The sequence below is a fragment of the Macaca thibetana genome, chromosome 1 (genome assembly GCF_024542745.1).
Source record: "Macaca thibetana thibetana isolate TM-01 chromosome 1, ASM2454274v1, whole genome shotgun sequence".
Taxonomy (NCBI): domain Eukaryota; kingdom Metazoa; phylum Chordata; class Mammalia; order Primates; family Cercopithecidae; genus Macaca; species Macaca thibetana.
In genome coordinates, this window is record NC_065578.1 from 31,749,634 (window position 1) to 31,764,384 (window position 14,751).

A 14,751-nucleotide genomic window follows, 5' to 3' on the forward strand; every position below is an offset into this window, starting at 1 on the left:
TTTTTTTTTTTTTTTTTTTTTTTTGAGATGGAATTTTTTTGCTGTCTTGCCCAGGCTGGAGTTCAATGGCTGTGATCTTGGCTCACTGCAATCTCTGCCTCCTGGATTCAAGAGATTCTCCTGCCTCAGCCTCTCGAGTAGCTGGGATTACAGGCGTGAGCCACCACACCCGGCCTTTGTGTACTTTTTTTTAGTGGAGATGAGGTTTCACTGTGTTGGCCAGGCTGGTCTGGAACTCGAGCTCTTTTTTTTTTTTTTTTGAGATGGAGTTTCACTCTTCTTGCCCAGGCTGGAGTGCAATGGCGTGATCTTGGCTCACCGCAACCTCTACCTCCTGGGTTCAAGTGATTCTCCTGCCTCAGCCTCTCCAGTAGCTGAGATTATAGGCATGCGCCACCATGCCTGGCTAATTTTGTATTTTTAGTAGAGACAGGGTTACTCCATGTTGGTTGGGCTGGTCTCGAACTTCCAACCTCAAGTGATCCACCCACCTCGGCCTCCCAAAGTGCTGGGATTACAGGCGTGAGCCACCACGCCCGGTCCGGTCTCGAACTCTTGATCTCAGGTGATCTATCCGCCTCAGCCTCCCAAAGTGCTAGGATTACAGGTGTGAGCCACAGTGCTAGCCCAGAATTTTTTTTTTTTTTTTTTTTTTTTTTTGAGATGGAGTCTCACTCTGACCCAGGCTGGAGTGCAATGGCGTGATCTCAGCTTACTGCAACTTCTGCCTCCTGGGTTTAAGCAGTTCTGTCCCCTCTGCCTCCTGAGTAGCTGAGACTATAGGTACACACCGCCACCACACCCAGCTCATTTTTGTGTTTTTAGTAGAGACGGGGTTTCACCATGTTGGTCAGGCTGGTCTTAAACTCCTGACCTCAAGTGATCCACCTGCCTCAGCCTCCCAAAGTGCTGGGTTACAGATGTGAGCCACCGTGCATGGCCGGAATGTTATTATTATTATTATTTGAGACGGAGTCTTGCTCTGTCGCCCAGGCTGGAGTGCAGTGGCCGGATCTCAGCTCACTGCAAGCTCCACCTCCCGGGTTTATGCCATTCTCCTGCCTCAGCCTCCTGAGTAACTGGGACTACAGGCGCCTGCCACCACACCCAGCTAGTTTTTTGTATTTTTTTAGTAGAGACGGGGTTTCACCGTGTTAGCCAGGATGGTCTCGATCTCCCAACCTCGTGATCCACCCGTCTCGGCCTCCCAAAGTGCTGGGACTACAGGCTTGAGCCGCTGCGCCTGGCCCGGAATATTTTTTTTTTTTTGAGACGGAGTCTCACTCTGTCGCCCAGGCGGGAGTGCAGTGGCCGGATCTCAGCTCACTGCAAGCTCCGCCTCCCGGGTTTACGCCATTCTCCTGCCTCAGCCTCCCGAGTAGCTGGGACTACAGGCGCCCGCCGCCTCGCCCGGCTAGTTTTTTTTTGTATTTTTTAGTAGAGACGGGGTTTCACCGTGTTAGCCAGGATGGTCTCGATCTCCTGACCTCGTGATCCGCCCGTCTCGGCCTCCCAAAGTGCTGGGATTACAGGCTTGAGCCACCGCGCCCGGCCCCGGAATATTTTTTAAGTGTCACTACCCAGCTGAAACCCTCAAGGCGTATGGGGCCTAGCCTTACCTGGCACCTGCTCTCCTCTGATTCTGTCTCCTACCATTCTTTCCATTGCTCAATCCTCCAGCCATACTGGCCTCCTCTGTCTTCCCTGAAACCCACCACTCCTGCCTCAAGGCCTTTCCACTTGCTGTAGCCTGTCTAGAAGACTCTCCCCCAGGTACCTGCCCTGACTGGCTCCTCAGTATGCAAGTCTCAGTTCCAATGTCCTTTTCTGTTTATTTTATTGTATTTATTTATTTTTGAGACAGAGTCTCACTCTTGCCCAGACTGTAGTGCAGTGGCGGGATCTCGGCTTACTGCAACCTCTGCCTCCTGGGTTCAAGTGATTCTCCTGCCTCAGCCTCCTGAGTAGCTGGAATTACAGGTGTGCACCACCACACCCGGCTAATTTTTTTGTCCTTTTAGTAGAGACAGGGTTTCACCATGTTGGCCAGGCTGGTCTCAAACTCCTGTCCTCAGGTGATCTGCCCGCCTCGGCCTCCCACAGTGCTGGGATTACAGGCGTGAGCCACCGCGCCTGGCCAATTTTATTTTTTTTGTTGTTGTTGTTGAGAGGGAACCTCGCTCTGTCGCCCAGGCTCCATGGAGTGCAGTGGTGCGAGCTCAGCTCACTGCACGCTCCGCCTCCCGGGTTCACACCATTCTCCTGTCTTAGCCTCCTGAGTAGCTGGGACTACAGGCGCCCACCACCACGCCCGGCTAATATTTTTGTATTTTAGTAGAGACAGGGTTTCACCATATTAGCCAGGATAGTCTCGACCTCCTGACCTCGTGATCCGCCTGCCTCGGCCTCCCAAAGTGCTGGGATTACAGGCGTGAGCCACCATGCCCGGCCTGATTTAATTTTTTAAAGATGCCTGTCACCAAGGCTGGAGTGCAGTGGCTGGAACATGGCTCACTGCAGCCTCAACCTCCCAGGCTTAAGCAATCCTCCTGTCTTAGCCTCACAATAGCTGGGACCCCAGGTGTGTGTCACCATGCCTGGGTAATTTTCAAAGTTTTTTGTAGAGATGGGATCTTGCCTTGTTGCCCAGGTTGATCCTGAATTCCCGACCACAAGCCATCTTTCTGCCTCCCATAGTGCTGGGATTACAGGTGTGAGCCACTGTGCCCAGCCTATTCTTTTCTTAGAGGGACTTTTCTTGACAACCTAACTAAACCACTCTCCCCTCCGGCCCCACCAAACCTTCCTGTCACGGCTCTGGAGTCTTCACTTCCCAAAATTACATTGTTAGTTTACCTCATCCATGTATTCATCAAATATTTTTTGAAGTCAACTCATAACATGTTCCATGGCCAGGCGCAGTGGCTCAAGCCTGTAATCCCAGCACTTTGGGAGGCCGAGAGGGGCGGATCACAAGGTCAGAAGATCAAGACCATCCTGGCTAACACGGTGAAACCCCGTCTCTACTAAAAAATACAAAAAACTAGCCGGAAGAGGTGGCGGGCGCCTGTAGTCCCAGCTACTCGGGAGGCTGAGGCAGGAGAATGGCGTAAACCTGGGAGGCGGAGCTTGCGGTGAGCTGAGATCCGGCCACTGCACTCCAGCCTGGGCGACAGAGCAAGACTCCGTCTCAAAAAAAAAACCAACAACAACAAAAAAAACATGTTCCAGGCACTGATTTTGACTCTGGGGATAAACTGGTGAGCAAGATAAAGTTCTTCTCCATTAACTATAGTCCCTAGTACTAGGTTAATACATGTTTGCTGATCAAATGAATGGATACAACCATCTTGTTTTTTTTTTTTTTTTTTTTTTTTCTGAGATGGAGTCTCGCTCTGTCATTCAGGCTGGTGTGCAGTGGTGGGATCTTGGCTCACTGCAACTTCCGGCTCCCGGGTTCAAGAGATTCTCCTGCCTTAGCCTCCCAAGTAGCTGAGATTATAGGCATGCACCACCACACCAAGCTAATTTTTAATTTTAATTTTAATAGAGACAAGGTTTCACCATGTTGGCCAGGCTGATCTCGAACTCCTGACCTCAAGTGATCTGCCCGCCTTGGCCTCCCAAAGTGCTGGGATTACAGGCGTGAGCCACAGCAATCTTAAAGAGAGGGGTTATTGGCCTTGTTTTCATATGAGGTCATGACTTGTGTGATGGAGCTGGATTTGAACCTGGACCTGACTTCCTTCCCAGTACTTCTCCACCTCACCTCCTTTTTTACTGCCTTCACTCATGGGCTGTTTCTTGGCTAATTCTGTTCTCCCTGCCTGGTGATCCAGGACAGAATCACTGACAGAGTGGGGCCAATGTGAAGAATTCAGGCTAGGGGAGAAGGAGGTCTGCTTTGAAGTCGAGCCTCTGCAAGATTAAGTGTGATCTTGGAGAGTTCACTATGTTTCTCTGGGCTTCTGATGTCACATTGCCAAAGTAGGAAGAAAGTCCTGTGGAAAGTGTGGGGCTGAACATATGTATGAGGGGCTGTACCTCCAGCCACTGTGGTTCTGCTCTGGGCATCTCCCTGGCTTCCCAGGACTGTGTCCTGGGACTGGCCCCTGCCCCTCTGGGGGCCTCTGCCCACAGCCTTGCCATCCCACTAGCAGCTCTGGGCTCCTGCCTGGCTGCTACAGGCTCTGAGCTCTTTCCCCAGGGAATTACTCTAGCCAGCCAGGAGGCTTACAGGTGGGCACTCTGCCAAGTCTAGTCTGGTGGCCCCTCCACCTACCATCTGGCAGCTGGGACCCCTGCCTTAACTCTGGACTTGGGGGCAGGATGAGTGATCCGCTACTGGATTGAGTATCTTCATTCCTCCTAATCATACTCTACTGAAGCAGAACACCCACGGACTCCTGGCCGCAGTTTCCTTTCTGTGCCTCTGCACCCCATTTGAGGGGCGGGGTCGGCAGATGGGCGGGATCAGTGGCGAAGGTGGGAGGAGGACCTGGAGAGCAGCCCCTCCCCCTCCTCTGCCTGGAGCCGGCGCTCTGCGGCTGGGCGGGAGGGCTCACATCCCCATAGTGCTGGGTTACAGTGAAGGCACGCCCCGCACTCTGCTCTGGAGACGCTGGGTGGGATAGGGAACATCCCGAGTGGCGCCCGCAGTCATGGTGGTGTTCGTGGGCCGCCACCTCCCGGCGCTCCTAGGGCTGTTTAAGAAGAAGGGTGAGTGGGTGTGGCTTGGGGGGAGGGGAGGGATGCTCGATGCCTCCCTTTGCCAGACCCTTATGTAGAATGGGGGATCAAGACTGGGCAAGAGTAATGGGGTGGGGGCTGGGGGCTGGGGGCTGATAATGAGGCCAGAATCTCCCGTCCGGCTGTGCTTTTGTCCAGCCGCTTTGTTGCTGCCTTTGTCTGGGCCCTGCTTGTGGCTTGGGAGGATGGATCCAGGTGTCTCTGACCTTGAAGCCTGCAGCCCTCCCGCGAGACTTGCCTCCCTGCCGGGGTACCCACACTTTACTGGGTACAGCCTCCCAGTCAAGATGTACTAGCCTTTGTAGTGTGCCGGGGAGGACGGGACGTGGACAGCCCAGAAGAGAGGAGAGTAGTACCACTGCAAGTTGGGGAGCCTGCTCAGTGAAATCTTGTTTAGAGGCCTGGGAATGGAGAAGTTTTGGAGGGAGAGGCCTGTTCCTCCTTCCTTCTCCTAGGAATTGGGCTTTCAGTCCTGGATTAAGACATAGGGACCAGAGTTTATTGGACTTTTGAGGGTTGGGGGCCCCCAGTCTGCGTGTGATCCATGAGTCCCCTCTGGAAACCTGGAGTTGAGTCCAGGGTCTGTCTGACTCCTATTGCTGGGTGACCTTAGGCAAGGCCTTGCCCCTTTGAACCACTTCCCCACTGGCAAAATCTGGGGATCTAGGACACTGCTCTGGTCAGATCTGTTGGGGGCCTCCTAGCTCTGACCTGTGGGATTCCTGCAGACTCCCTGGGGCAGGAGCTGTGGCTGTTGACGAATGGGCTGAGGGAGGAGGAAAGGCAGGTTTCTGAACTGAGGACCCTGCTCCTGGGGCATGGCCCTTTAAAGGGCTTGTTTTGTTCCTGTCGCTTTATAAGGTGCTACCAAGGTCACATGACCCTTCCAGTGCTTTTGCTTATGTTGTGGGTTTCATTTAAAGGGGGGCTGGGGCTGCAAAGTGCTGACACAGCCCCCCATCCCCAGGATTAGATGGCCAGCCCCTCCACAGGCGGGGCTTGTAACAGGATCCTTTGTAATGGATCTCTGGCTCCTCTGCAGCAGGGGCCAGGGCCAGGGCCAGGGCCAGGGCCTCCAGGAGAGGGGGATACCTGGGACTATTTCCCCAAGAGAGACTGGAGCTCCCTTGGGCGGGTGGAGGGGCCTGGGTCTTTCTTCTCCCCTCCCCTGCCCATCTTTCCACTAAGGGGCAGACACATGGGTAAGTAGGGGACCCAGGAAGTTATCTCCCTGGTCTGCATCCCCCCTAGGATTTTCTGGGAATCTGGTTGTAACTCATGCCAGCTCTCCTTCCTGATTTCCCATGGTGTCTTCTTCCTGGACCTGGGTCAAGCGGTGGCATGAAAAGGGTGGTTTGTTTTCCTGTGAAGTGGGGTTTTGGGTATGGAGGCGAGAGCAATGTATTTGCTATGGGCTATGTGTATACTCGGGATGTCTTTTGTGGGGCCCTGAGTGATGTGTGAGTACACAGTCGTGTATATACTTGGTTACTGTTTGTGTATATACAGAGCAGGGACTGTGGGTGTTGTGTTTACGTGTGGGCTGGGTGTGCTCAGTGTGCGTACCTACGTGTGTTTATACTCAGATGCCCTTTGTTTATATACATGAACGACGTCTGTGGGTGCTGTGTACATACACAGTAGACCTGTGTACCTGTGTGCCCTGTGTGTGGTGCCTTATATGGGGCCCTTTGTGTGGTATGGGTACTTAGATTTATGTACACTTGGGTGTAGTTTGTGTATATGGGGGCTGTGTGTGTTGAGTGTTTACTGCAGAACTGTGGGTTATGTGTCCAGACTGGGGGAAGGGGGCATTGCTTGTATATGCAAGGGCTGTGTGCAGTCTGGGGACCGTGGGTGCCTTTGCCATGGTACCTGTGCACCTGCAGGGCCCAGATGCCTTTGCCTCATTTCCCTTCCTCCTCCCTCCCACTAGGCTCTGCCAAGGCTGAGAATGACAAACGTCTAAGTGTAGGGCCCGGCCAGGGGCCAGGGTCTGCAGTGGATGAGCACCAGGACAACGTCTTCTTCCCCAGTGGGCGACCCCCGCACCTGGAAGAGCTGCACACTCAGGCCCAGGAGGGGCTCCGCTCCCTACAACACCAAGGTAACCTTCCTCTCCACTCCACTCCCCTCTCCTCCCTCCAGTGCTGCATTGTCAGCTCTCAAGGTCAGGGGCCTAACTCAACAAACCCTTCTGGTGTCTTCCAGAGAAACAGAAACTGAACAAGGGTGGCTGGGACCATGGAGACACCCAGAGTATCCAGGTGAGCCCTGTCTCCAACTCAGTCCTGACTCTTCTCTACCTGCTTGACCCCTGGCAAGGATATCTTGGAACATTTCTGGGTCTCAGTTTCTTTCCTCTATCACAAAAGGCTACACTAAATGACCCCTGAGGACCAGTCGAGGGTTTCTCAGTGCTAGGTGATGCTGGAGGGGATATGTGACTCAAAAGTTCGAGTGGGAGGCTAGACATGGTGACTCACACCTGTAACCCCAGCACTTTGGGACACCAAGGTGGGTGGATCACTTGAGGTCAGGAGTTGGAGACCAGCCTGGCCAAAATGGTGAAACCCTGTCTCCACCAAAAATACAAAAATTAGCCAGGTATGGTGGGAGGTACCTAAAATCCCAGCTGCTTGAGAGGCTGAGGCAGGATAATCGCTTGAACTCAGGAGGCGGAGGTTGCGGTGAGCCAAGATTTCGCTACTGCACTCCAGCCTGGGCGACAGATTCGTCTCAAAAATAAAAAAAGTTCCACTGGGGAGCCTTGAGGAGGCAGCGCCAGCCAGATCAGGGCCTGATCTCCTTCTACCCTGATAGTCCTCACGGACGGCGCCGGATGAAGACAACATCTCCTCCTGCAGCCAGACCACCTCCTACGTGGCCGAGAGCTCCACAGCAGAGGACGCGCTCTCCATCCGCTCGGAGATGATCCAGCGCAAAGGTGGATTCACCGGCAGGGGAGAGGGACGGGGGGCACCACTGGGTCCCAGCATCTGTAGCTTCTTTTCCTCCTTATCCAGTGTTTCGCCAGGCTCTCTGATTCAATGAATTCGGGAAACACGGTACCCTGTGTCCTCTTGCACATTCATGATACACACTAACTATAAAGCAGTTTAAGAGTTAGAAAATCTTAACTGTTGGAGGCCTGGTGTAACTACGTGCCAGCTGTGTGACCTTGGGAAAACCCTTAACCTCTCTGAACTTCTGTTTGATATTCTCTAAAAATGAGGATAAGTATCTTATTGGAATGAATGCCAAATGTTTAGCATGCTGACTAACACATAATAATATGTTTACTAAATAATAAGCTATCACTAAAGGGAAATTACCATCGTTGACTTAGTAGCCTTCCAGACGTCTTACAGAAAAGAAGCCTCTAGCTTTGTTTAACCTAGCCTTGCCCATACCTACTTGACTGCGGAAATCATTTCTCGCAGAGCTCTTACTACAAAAGTAGTGCCCTGCAGAATGTGCCCTGAGTCCTTTGCTGTAACAGTTTTTCTCCCCCGACCGGCCCCCAGGCTCCACCTTCCGACCCCATGACTCATTTCCCAAATCTGGAAAGTCAGGGCGGCGTCGGCGGGAGCGGCGGAGCACTGTGCTAGGACTCCCGCAGCATGTGCAGAAGGAGCTCGGTGAGGCCTGGTTTAGGAGGGCAGTGGTGGTGGGTGGGGAGCCTTGGTCATCCCTCTCTGCTGACCCCACCTCCTCTCTGTCCCTTCCAGGCCTGCGGAATGAGCGTGAGGCACCAGGCACGCCCCGGGCTCCTGGTGCACTGGATGCTGTACGCATCCCCACAGTGGACGGCCGCCCCCGAGGCACCTCAGGGATGGGGGCCCGGGTGTCCCTGCAGGCGCTGGAGGCAGAGGCGGAGGCTAGTGCTGAGACAGAGGCCATGCTGCAGCGCCACATTGACCGTGTCTACCGGGATGACACCTTTGTTGGCCGGTCCACGGGCGCCCGGCCCCCACCATTGACCCGGCCCATGTCCTTAGCAGTGCCTGGATTGACAGGAGGGGCAGGGCCTGCAGAGTCCCTGAGCCCGGCCATGTCCATCTCCCCCCAGGCCACCTACCTGTCGAAGTTGATTCCACATGCTGTGCTGCCGCCCACAGTGGACGTGGTGGCCCTGGGCCGCTGCAGCCTGCGCACACTAAGCCGCTGCAGCCTGCACTCGGCCAGCCCAGCCTCAGTCCGCTCGCTGGGGCGCTTCTCCTCGGTCTCCAGCCCACAGCCCCGCAGCCGCCACCCGTCCTCCTCCAGTGACACCTGGAGCCACTCTCAATCCTCCGACACCATTGTGTCTGACGGTTCCACCCTCTCCTCTAAGGGTGGCTCTGAGGGCCAGCCGGAGGGCTCTATGGCTAGCAATAGCATGGCACCCCCTCCCCAAGGAGGCAGTGGGAGGGGCTCCCCCAGTGGGGGCAGCACCGCTGAGGCCTCAGACACACTCAGCATTCGGAGCAGTGGGCAGTTGTCTGGCCGGAGTGTGTCCCTACGTAAGCTGAAGCGGCCTCCACCCCCTCCCCGCCGGACCCACTCCCTCCATCAGCGGGGCTTAGCAGTGCCTGATGGGCCCTTAGGGTTGCCCCCTAAGCCTGAGCGTAAGCAGCAGCCCCAGCCGCCTCGGCCACCCACCACTGGTGGCTCAGAAGGGGCGGGGGCAGCACCCTGTCCACCCAACCCAGCAAACAACTGGGTACCTGGCTTGTCTCCGGGTGGCTCCCGGCGCCCCCCACGCTCCCCAGAACGGACGCTTTCACCTTCCAGTGGATACTCGAGCCAAAGTGGTACTCCCACCCTCCCTCCCAAGGTCCTGGCAGGTCCCCCTGCTTCCCCAGGCAAGGCCCAGCCCCCTAAACCAGAGCGTGTCACGTCCCTTCGCTCCCCTGGGGCCTCCGTCTCCTCTTCCCTCACGTCTCTATGTTCCTCCTCCTCTGACCCAGCCCCCTCAGACCGCTCTGGGCCACAGATGTTGACCCCCCTGGGTGACAGGTTTGTCATACCTCCTCACCCCAAGGTGCCTGCCCCCTTCTCTCCACCTCCCTCCAAGCCCAAGAGCCCTAACCCAGCTGCCTCTGCTCCAGCCGCCCCTGCTATGGTTCCTGGGCCTGTTTCTACCACTGATGCCAGTCCCCAGTCCCCTCCCACTTCCCAGACAACCTTGACCCCACTGCAGGAGTCTCCTGTCATCTCCAAAGACCAGTCACCCCCACCATCCCCACCCCCATCTTATCATCCACCCCCACCACCCACTAAGAAGCCAGAGGTGGTTGTGGAGGCACCATCTGCCCCAGAGACTGCTGAGGAGCCCCTCCAAGATCCCAACTGGCCCCCACCCCCACCCCCTGCCCCTGAGGAGCAGGACCTGTCCATGGCTGACTTCCCCCCACCTGAGGAGGCCTTTTTCTCTGTGGCCAGCCCTGAGGCTGCAGGCCTTTCAGGCTCCCCAGAGCTTGTCAGCTCCCCGGCTGCTTCGTCCTCCTCAGCTACTGCTTCGCAGAGTCAGCCCCAGGGTAGCCCAGACCCTCCTCCAGCTCCGCCAGCCCCAGCTCCTGCTAGTTCTGCCCCAGGGCATGTGGCCAGGCTCCCTCAGAAGGAACCGGTGGGCTGCAGCAAGGGCGGTGGGCCTCCCAGGGAGGACGTAGGTGCGCCCCTGGTCACGCCTTCGCTCCTGCAGATGGTGCGGCTGCGCTCTGTGGGTGCTCCAGCAGGGGCTTCCACCCCAGCACTGGGGCCATTGGCCCCCCAGAAACCACTACGAAGGGCCCTGTCAGGGCGGGCCAGCCCAGTGCCTGCCCCCTCCGCAGGGCTCCATGCTGCCGTCCGACTCAAGGCCTGCAGCCTGGCCGCCAACGAAGGCCTCTCAAGTGCCCAGCCCAACGGACCGCCTGAGGCAGAACCACGGCCTCCCCAGTCCCCTGCCTCGACGGCCAGCTTCATCTTCTCCAAGGGCACTAGGAAGCTGCAGCTGGAGCGGCCCATGTCCCCTGAGACCCAGGCTGACCTCCAGCGGAATCTGGTGGCAGAACTCCGGAGCATCTCAGAGCAGCGGCCACCCCAGGCCCCAAAGAAGTCACCTAAGGCTCCCCCGCCTGTGGCCCGCAAGCCATCTGTGGGAGTCCCCCCACCCGCCTCCCCCAGTTACCCTCGAGCTGAACCCCTTACTGCTCCTCCCACCAATGGGCTCCCTCACACCCAGGACAGGACTAAGGGGGAGCTGGCAGAGAATGGAGGTGTCGTGCAGCTGGTGGGTCCAGAGGAGAAGATGGGCCTCCCGGGCTCAGGTACAGTGGGCTAGGGTGGGGTCCCATTGCTGATGATGGGAAGTGGGAATCTGAAGTCCCGTCATGGGGTATTTGCTCTTGGATCTTTAACTTTTATGGTCTGAGAATGCCTGGGAAGGGCCAGCTATCACCCTTGCTGGGCCCCAGAGGAAGAGAATGGTGTGTGAGTGTCAGGCCTACTGTGTCTGAATTCCAAGGTTCAATAGCCAAATTCCTGGCTAATTTTGTATCTTTCCCTGCCCTTCCTAGCTACATTGTAAAGTGTGGGGCAGTGACACCTACATTATAGTGTCTGAACATTTGTAGGGTGTCCAGCCCAGTGCTGCAGGCATAGTAAAAGGGGTAACAAGGTTGGGTGAGGGTATGCCTTGTTGGGCTCTTAGTGCCAGAACTAAGCCAGGAGGCCCCTTGCTAAGTGTCCCTCTTTTTCTCCCCCAGACTTACAGAAAGAGCTGGCCTGACCACCAGGCACCTCACTGGCACTGCTGACCCATCCCAGAAACACAATCTCAGGGACCCGAGCAGCTCCAAGGACGAGAGGATACAGCAGACACAACCTAATAGAGAGGGCGCCTGCAGCCTTAACCTCCACGGCCTTCGATATTTATGCAAGCCTGGTGTTGCTCCTGTCCTCCGAACCATCCCGCGCTCATGCCTTTTCCCGAATGGGGTCACCTCCGGCAGTTGCCGCTTCAGTCTTGGCCTTAGCCTCATCTTGGAGGTAGCTGGCGGGAGAGGGTGGCTGCGCCCCCTGCTGGCCCTGAGGCCGCAGAGTTGGGAGCAGGACACCTCATCTGAGTTTCATTTTTTTTCATGTCCAAACCATGCACATACTATAGTCCAGAATCAAAGCACTTTTGAAAAGTGGCTGCATGGCCATCCTCCAGGGCCCAGGAAGTTGCATTCCAAGGGCCTGTTTACATGGCAGCAGAATCCATCCCCAGCAGCCAGCCCATAGCTTGAGACCAGTCTGTGCCCTCCTGCCCAATCCAGTTTACTCCTTCTCTTGCTTGGTTCCTGGAGGTGGCCAAGTCATTTTGTTCCCACAGGCTTCTCTAGGCTGGGGGCAGGGGTGGGGCTGTGGAATTCCAAAGCACAAAAGGTGCAGAGAGGATTAGCCTTCCTGTGCCTCAACTCACCAACCACCCTCCTGCCTTCCAGTTCTGCCAGGTGCTCCATGCTGGGGACAAGTAGGAGACTGCCAGGGCCCAAAGAGATGGGTGAGCAGAAGAGCAGTAGAGTCATCTCGGGGTACTTGGCAGTGTCAAGCACCTGTCCCTTGCCTCCTTGACCACACTGGGGTAGGTGGGCACCCAGCACTTCAGAGGCAGGAGCCTTTGGGCTGAGCAAGCACCGAGGAGGTGGATGGAAGGGAGCATCTGGAGGGGGAGAGCTTCCTTGAGCAGTAGGCCCAGGCCTGGCCCTCCACACTTCATTCTCTGACCTTTCTCTCTCCTCGTGTCGGTGGATGTCCTTTCTGCAGCTGCTTTTCAGCACAGGTGGTTCCACTGGGAGGAGCTAATGCCGAGTGACAAGGATGGGAAGCCACAGGTGCATACTCAAGTCTTCCCTAGTCAGTGAGGGACATCCAGTGCTCCTAGGGCAGGCTGGGTCGTGGTCCCCTAGGTATCAGCCTTTCTTACTGCACTCTCCTCCGGGAATGTTAACCTACTTTCAGCCTGTGCCACCTGTCTAGGCAAGCTGGCTTCCCCACTGGCCCCTGTGGGTCCACAGCAGCGTGGCTGCCCCCCAGGGCCACCCCTTCCTTCTTGATCCTCTTTCCTCAACAGTGACTTGGGCTTGAGTCTGGCAAGGAACCTTGCTTTTAGCTTCACCACTAAAGAGAGAGGTTGACATGACCTCTCCGCCCCCTCACCAAGGCTGGGAACAGAGGGGATGTGGTGAGAGCCAGGTTCTCCTCTGGCCCTCTCCAGGGTGTTTTCCGCTGGTCACTACCATCTTCTCCTCGTAGCTAATCAATCAATCTTCTTCCCTTGCCTGTGGGCAGTGGAGAGTGCTGCTGGGTGTACGCTGCACCTGCCCACTGAGTTAGTAAAGAGGATAATCGGTGAGCACTGTTCTGCTCAGAGCTCCTGATCTACCCCACCCCCTAGGATCCAGGACTGGGTCAAAGCTGCATGAAACCAGGCCCTGGCAGCAGCAACCTGGGAATGGCTGGAGGTGGGAGGAAGCCTGACTTCTCTTTCCCTCTGCCTCCTCCAACGTTACTGGAACTCTTCATCCTGTTAGATCTTCTGAGCTTGTTTCCCTGCTGGGTGGGACAGAGGACACAAGGAGAAGGGAGGGTCTAGAAGAGGCAACCCTTCTTTGTCCTCTGAGGTAAATGAGCTTGACCTAAAGCAAATGGAGAGACCAAAAGCCTCTGATTTTTAATTTCCATAAAATGTTAGAAGTATATATATACATATATATATTTCTTTAAATTTTTGAGTCTTTGATATGTCTAAACAAAAAATCCATTCCCTCTGCCCTGAAGCCTGAGTGAGACACATGAAAAAAACTGTGTTTCATTTAAAGGGGTTCATTAAATGATTGAAACTTGGCTGTGCCTATTGCTTCTTAATGTGGGGGGGACAGGGCAGTGGCCTGGGCCCACATTTAGAAGGGAAAATGTTTTGCCTGCTGCACACATTGGACCCAAGTATGGGCCTCTTCTGCCTAGTACTGCCAAAGGGACTGTCAAGGTGTTTTGTCCATCTTATACCCCCCACCCCCCCATTACAGGGTAAAGAAACCCCAGACCAGGTGAGGGGCCATCAGCTGCCTCACACTTGTGTTCTCTCCTGAGATGGTACAGCTTACATCCAGACACCCTTGTTCAGACATTTTATTTGAATTTATGACAATGATGGGGATTGAACCGAGATGCCTTATGGAGAAGTACCCCACCCTCTCTGAAGACAGAATCACTCCCTGCCATTCATTCTGCCTGATGCTAACACGCAGCTGGTTTAGGGAATGTCCCAGGCTAGCTGGATCAAGGGAAATTCCAAGAGCCCTGGGGCAGGCCCTGCCCCCCAGTGCCAAGCCTCAGTGTAAGCAGACGTTGGGAAAGCTGCCAACCACTTGGTAGACCACTAGGTTCTCTGTTTTCCCTTCCCTTTCCTTTTCAAATCCCACAGTTTCCTGTTGGGGAGAAGCTGTAATTAGCCCCGTCCAGGTACTGGATCCCAGCTAGAGGCGCAGCTGCTGGGATAACTCCAAGAAAACCTGGGCACCAGTATTTTTCCAATTACAAGGACTGTGGCATAAATTTTTAAATGAGTTATACTGAAACCAGATTTCTCCAGCTGCCAAGGGAAGAAGGTAGGGCTGGACTCCCTGCTGCGGCCCAGCCCTTGTTAGGGGTCGGTCTCTCACTGCAGCCAGACAGGATGATCCTGGGTTCCGGGGAGGGTGAGCTGCCCATTGCTGATTTCTGCACCGAATAGAGTCCAAACCCGCTGCTTCCATGTCCTGAGAGATGGGCAGATGGGTGATGGATGGAGCAGACTGCAGAGAGCAGATGACACGGTGGTGGAAGAAGGGAGGAAGATGCTGGGCTGGCTAGCTAATGTTCCCCCCTTTCAGCGATTTACAGGAAATGGACCCCAGCTTGGTCATGAAGTTGGTTTGCTTCCACTGTGCGATGCACTCCTCAGAAATTTTAAAGTCAGCCTGGACAAGATAGATAAAAATGATTTTAATG

General features: G+C 55.3%; 2 protein-coding genes across 3 annotated transcripts in view; one reads left to right on the plus strand and one right to left on the minus strand.

Moving 5' to 3' along the window:
- KIAA1522 (KIAA1522 ortholog) overlaps window positions 1–13,605 on the plus strand; it is a 34,509-nt gene extending 20,904 nt beyond the window's left edge. The window contains exons 2-7 of the mRNA XM_050794702.1: window positions 6,686–6,856; window positions 6,961–7,016; window positions 7,573–7,696; window positions 8,277–8,390; window positions 8,481–11,042; window positions 11,481–13,605. Of these exons, the coding sequence (XP_050650659.1) occupies window positions 6,686–6,856; window positions 6,961–7,016; window positions 7,573–7,696; window positions 8,277–8,390; window positions 8,481–11,042; window positions 11,481–11,503 (3,050 nt within the window). The 3' untranslated portion in view covers window positions 11,504–13,605. The remainder of the gene's footprint in view (window positions 1–6,685; window positions 6,857–6,960; window positions 7,017–7,572; window positions 7,697–8,276; window positions 8,391–8,480; window positions 11,043–11,480) is intronic.
- Window positions 13,606–13,874: 269 nt separating this feature from the next.
- Window positions 13,875–14,751, minus strand: part of YARS1 (tyrosyl-tRNA synthetase 1) — a 45,147-nt gene continuing 44,270 nt past the window's right edge. For both annotated transcript variants that reach the window (XM_050795238.1, XM_050795249.1), the window contains one exon: window positions 13,875–14,720. In XM_050795238.1, coding sequence (XP_050651195.1) covers window positions 14,610–14,720 — 111 coding nt within the window. In that variant the 3' untranslated portion in view covers window positions 13,875–14,609. The remainder of the gene's footprint in view (window positions 14,721–14,751) is intronic.